At 43.6% G+C, this 5,921-nt stretch overlaps 1 protein-coding gene across 1 annotated transcript; it reads left to right on the top strand.

Moving 5' to 3' along the window:
* The first annotated feature begins 4,721 nt into the window (after positions 1–4,721).
* LOC147673449 (olfactory receptor 1C1-like) lies at positions 4,722–5,660 on the top strand. The gene has a single exon (XM_086945503.1). It carries the CDS (start codon positions 4,722–4,724, stop codon positions 5,658–5,660), a length of 939 nt encoding a protein of 312 aa, XP_086801629.1.
* Positions 5,661–5,921: the final 261 nt, after the last annotated feature.

Genomic DNA, 5,921 nt, shown 5'->3' with positions numbered 1-5,921 from the left:
GGGAGAGTCAGGGCAGTTTTATAAAGAACCGGTCCCTTCATATATCTGTTGCTGACAAGAGTGCTGTGTCTTCTGTTTTACATCATGTCTCCGACCTAACAACTGATGATTGGGTTGCGATAGTAGGGCCAGATACTATCTCGGCGGCCCCCTCCCTACCAGATCTGGGAGTGGAGGAAGCCGTTGCATTCCCCAATGGGTATTCCCCACCTGTTATGGTATTACCTATTGTATAAGTTGGGATGAGAGTTACAAGAGGGTCGATTCTTTGGCAAATTGGGGATGCTGAAGTGGGTGGGGGTGATAGGGTAAGGTTAGTTTTTAAACAATGGAGGTACTGTGATCGGGACTATAGTGCGGTTTATGATCTGTGTGGCGCTACGTACATGCGCAATAGAATGCTATGTTGTTACAGCTGCTTTGCTGACAGCTAAAATTATGGGGGAAATGTATAAATGTATAACTTGGAATGTTCGGGGGTTGAACACACCCAAGAAAGTTAGGCAAGTGCTAGCGCATTTGGATCAACATGCTGTAAAGATTGCTTTCCTACAAGAGACCCACTTGAGCAAACACACAGAAGGAAAGGTGGAATGCCGATGGGCAGCTTTCCGACTAGCTGTGTCATTCTCCAGTTATGCAAGGGGTGTCCTTATTATTGTGAAAAAGGGGTGACATTCACAGCTGTGCGCACCTGTGTAGATAACAAGAGTTGCTGGGCTATGGTTGCGAGCGATGGTAACAGTGATAAATATGTATGGCCCTGTGGTGGATGACACAACACCTTTTTTGCAAATGGTCAATGTGTTGCACACTGGGCCGGACGCAGCAATCATATGGGGATGGGATCTCAACACTCATCTCAACCTGCAAGTAGACAAATCTAACCCGGTAGGCGTGCGCACGCTCAAAGTTGCACAGTGTATTAGGGATGTCATGCTTGAAATGGGGTTGCTGGATGTATGGCGTTTGAGAAACGAGGGAGTCTTGGAGGGTGCACACATAACCCCTGATTTCACCAGTTGGTCTAGGCTGGACTATTGGTTGCTAAATAATGAAGCCAATGGGTGGGTGGAGGATGTTCATACACTCCCGAGGACGCTATCTGACCATAATCCCGTTGTTCTCGACATTGTTATTCCAGTTAATCCACACTGGCCATTCACTTGGAGGTTTAGAACTGATGCTTTGTTGGGCCCGGTTTATAATGAGACTGTTAGAGCTGCTATCATACAATATTTTGCCCTCAATGTAGGATCAGTCGACAGTCAGGCAACCCTGTGGGAAGCCTTTAAGGTGACGATATGAGGGGTGTGTATAAGTACATCAGCGGGGATCCTCAGAGACATTAGAGGCCAGCTGACTGAAATTGAGAAAAAACTGGAGGAGCTCGAGACTCAGTATCAGAAGGCACTGTCCTTGGACGCACTAGCCCAAATTCACGAGCAAGTAGAAGAATATCAGACACTAGCAGACACAGAAGTGAAATATTTATCCAAGTGTCACGTGGCCAGGGCTTATGGCGAGGGCGGGAGGCCAGGCAAGACTTTGGCTGCAAGATTGCGTGAAAGGGTAGACAGTCCCCTAGTTGATCACATCATTGATGCAGAGGGTACGGAGCACTGTACCCCACATGCAATTAGTAGAGCAGTTCCTGATTTTTATCCAGCTATGTACACCACACGGGGTGGGATGGAGGAGGCAGCTATAGATGACTATCTGGAGGACACAGCTTGCGCATGGCTTTCAGACGTATATAGAAAGTATCTAAGTCAGCCTATAGATGAAGATGATGTTAAGGAAGCTATCCTATCTCTGCCTAACAACATAGCTCCTGGCCCAGATGGTCTTACAGCAGAATTTTATAAAGCTTATGTAGATCTATTTGTACCGCATTTGCTGGAGATGTATGCAGAGGCTCACGATTAAGGAGCTCTCCCCCCGTCATTGCGTCAGGCCTTAATCATCACTCTTTTAAAGAAAGAGAAACCTCATGCCCAATGTGACTCTTATTGTCCCTTATCATTGATAAATTTGGATGCAAAAATCTCAGCAAAGATATTAGCCACTAAAATACAGCCACTTATGCCGCTTCTCGTGCTGCCGGATCATTCCGGTTTTATCCCAGAACGATCCACGTCCCACAATTTACGCACTATCTTTGCTATGTTCCACATGCTCAATCCTGAATTGTCCGCTGCTGCAGTTCTATTAGACGTTGCAAAAGCGTTTGATTCTATAGAATGGAGGTACATGTTGCCTCTATTACATAGAATAGGGTTCCCTCCAGTTTTAATACGCTGGATTCAGGTTCTGTAGACAGACGCTTCAGCTAGGGTCCGAGTCGGTGGGTTTACATCGGAGTCCTTTCCCATGGAGCGGGGTACTAGGCAAGGTTGTCCTTTGTCCCCCCTACTTTTTGCCATTGTGTTGGAACCCCTAGCGTGCAAAATCCAGCAATGCCATAGGGCTGCTTCCCTTAATTTTAACAATCAGCCAGTTGGAATCTCATTGTATGCGGACGACATGGTCCTTTTTGTTCGTGAGCCGCAGTGATACTTATCCCCGATCATACGGGAATATATCAGATTTGGCCTATTCTCGGGACTTCAAATAAACTGGGAGAAATCTGTCATAATTCCCCTAACTTTAATTACAGCGGTGCCCCAAGTACAATATCCGCTGGTATCGTCCACAGAACCAGTCAAATACCTAGGGGTTTGGATAGACCGGAATACTGAAGTTGTGATTAGGGAGAATTACGGGTGGGCATATACCACACTGGTGCAGGAGGTGGATCGTTGGGTCACTCTGCCGCTGTCTCTAGCGGATCTCATTGCAGTAATCAAAATGGTTATTCCTCCTAAGTTTTTATACCTGTTCTGCAATATCCCAATTTAGTTGACGAAAAAGTTTTTTTAAAGTGTCCAAACTCAGCTGCTGAGATTAGTGTGGGGAAATAAACAACCGAGAATTAGCTGGCATACGTTAACACAGACATATGATAGAGGGGGGTTTAACGCCCTGTATTTTTATGTGTACTACCTCAGCCCGCAGGCTCAATATGCATACTTTTGGTTCAAGACTCATGACTTTATACCACATGTGCCGGTAGAAGAAGGGGACGCCTATCCTGTGCCCTTGAGAAGCGTCATCACATACACTAATAGGCAGACGCCTAAGACTGAGATTAACACAATAGATACTACTATAGTAGCCTGGCAGGCGATCGGGCGGCGGGCACACAAACTCCCTCTGTACGCTCCGGCGATACCCCTTCCTGAACATGCAGCATTGTCTGTTGCTCAAGAAAATGGGCCTATAACTGCGTTAAAAGAGGCGGGATCATAAACATGGGCGACCTATATCCGGAAGGGAAGTATCTCACAGGGGATGATTTAAGTTACGTACACAATTCTATATTATTGTTTCAATACACATGCTTTAGATTGAAACATGCTGTAAACGACCATTACCCCTCTTTCCCTGGTGAACCGGAAACGCTGCAGGCACTACAATTAGTGATAGCCACACCGACTAGGAAGAAGCTGATAACTAAGTTGTATAAGGCGATACAGGGGGAAATGGCCCTTGGGCTGAACAGGAGCCTGGAACGGTCGAACGCTGTTTTGCCTTCACTGATTACTGTTAAAAAGTGGGAACAGATATGTAAGCTGACCGGTTGATTGACATCGAATAGTAACTTGAGAATTATCCATTTGAAGTTTCTACATCACGTATATTTTACTCATGAAAAGTTACATAAGATAGGGTTCGGAGAATCGAGCAACTGCAGGAGATGTGGGCAAGGTGGTGCTGACTTTTTACATCTAGCATGGCAGTGTGAGTCAGTGTTTAAATATTGGGAAAAGGTAATCTCGGTGCTGCATGCCATGGCGAGGCAGGTAATACGCTGTACGCCAGTGGAATGCTTACTAGGACATGCCTCCCAATCGAAAGCTGCGGTGGGTAGGTTTGTCAGAGTGCTTTGCTGTTGGCAAAGAGACATGTCGTATTCACGTGGGACAGCAGAATGGGCCCAAAGACTGACATGTGGATGAAGGACATGGTGCATTGTCGCGATCAACTTGGCACAGAGCGAAATAGCTTCTGAATAAGCACTTTGGTAAGGGGTGCTGTCAAGGAATCTCGACCACTCACATCCCAAACCTATGTAGTTGAAGCGGTAAAAGTCATGTAAATGTATACTATACTCTGATCACAAGAATGTACCTGAGAGAAATTATTCAATGTGATGTTCATTGTTCTGATTGTTCTTCTTTACAAAGAGGGGTGCCAACGCATTGTATTTTTGAAATGTGTTCATGGTGTATGACCATGCACTAACTCCCAATAAAAGCATTAAAAAAAAGGATTGTCTGTCTGAAGAGACATCCTGAAGTTAAATTGAACAGTACTTTTGTTATTTCCAGATACATCCCAACATGAGTGTTGTCAAATAATTTATCTTCCTGGGCTTCTCCAAACATCCAGAGCAGCACATTATCCTATTTTGTGTCTTCCTTGTTGTATATACACTTTTCTTGGTAGGAAATCTAACAATCTTCATTATTGTAATAATGGATTCCAGACTCCATACACCATGTACTTCTTTCTAAGCATTCTGGCCTTGATGGACGTCTGTTTCACAGCTCTGATAGCACTCTGAGGTTGGTCAATAAATTAAATACTATTTTTGTTATTTCCAGATACATCGCAAAATGGAGAGAGAAAATATGAGTGTTGTCAAAGAATTTATCTTCCTGGGCTTCTCCAGTCATCCAGAGCAGCAGCTTATCCTATTTTTTGTCTTCCTTGCTGTATACACACTTATCTTGGTAGGAAATCTGACAATCTTCGTTGTTATAGTAATGGATTCCAGACTCCACACACCCATGTATTTCTTTCTGAGCGCCCTGGCCTTGGTGGACATCTGTTTCACATCTTTAATAGTTCCCAAGCTATTGGTGGACCTATTGTCGGTAACAAAAGTCATTTCCTTTCCTTTGTGCATCACTCAGTTGTATTTCATTGTAGCATTTACCAATATGGACAGTTTCATTTTGGGTATTATGGGCTTTGACCGATTCATGGCAATATGTCACCCTCTGCATTATCCACGGGTGATGAGAAAGAGAGTCTGCATAACACTGGTGTTTTGTGCCTGGGTGATCGGCTCGCTTCACGCTTTAGGGCAAAGTGTCATGGCCTCCAAGTTAATCTACTGTGATGCAAAGGAAATGCGACACTACTTTTGTGATCTTCCACCTCTTCTGAAGCTATCCTGTTCAGACACCTCTGGTATCGAGCTTTTACTCTTCACCGAAACTACTGTCATTTTTCTTATCCCACTGTTATGTAATCTTGTCTCCTATGTTCTAATTGCTATAGTTATCCTGAAAATCAAGTCCTCCGATGGAACAAGGAAAGCATTTTCCACCTGCTTATGCCACCTCACCTGTGTTGTCTTGAATTATGGACCTGTGTTTTTTATATACATTCGGCCATCCTCAGCCTACTCACCGGAGAGGGACATGGGCATAAGTATAATATACACCATGGTGATCCCAATGCTCAACCCATTTGTGTACAGTGTCAGAAATAATGATGTGAAAGAGGCATTGAGAAAACTGGGGAAAAAAATCAAGGGGCAGCAATAAAATTTGATGAAAATAAAATGGAATGATCTATGTTTAACTTAATGGTTTAATGTTTACAGAATCAATGCAAAGTATAGAAAGAATCATAAACCAAATTCACATCCAAATAAAGGGAAATGTATGGTTACTGGATAATCCATCTTGAGTATTCTTTATCAATTAATGTTAAAGAGTACACTATCTTGGCACAAGATCTTCAAATCTTTTTACATTTTACAATCTTCATTCTTGAAAACTGTTTTGTAAATGAATCATTCCTAC

The sequence above is a fragment of the Lissotriton vulgaris genome, chromosome 12 (genome assembly GCF_964263255.1).
Source record: "Lissotriton vulgaris chromosome 12, aLisVul1.2, whole genome shotgun sequence".
NCBI classification, from domain to species: Eukaryota; Metazoa; Chordata; class Amphibia; order Caudata; family Salamandridae; genus Lissotriton; species Lissotriton vulgaris.
This window is presented reverse-complemented; position numbering and strand designations above follow the sequence as displayed.

Bases quoted from the DNA above. Each gene is read 5' to 3' on its own strand.
- LOC147673449 (XM_086945503.1), top strand. From the start codon at position 4,722: ATGGAGAGAGAAAATATGAGTGTTGTCAAAGAATTTATCTTCCTGGGC.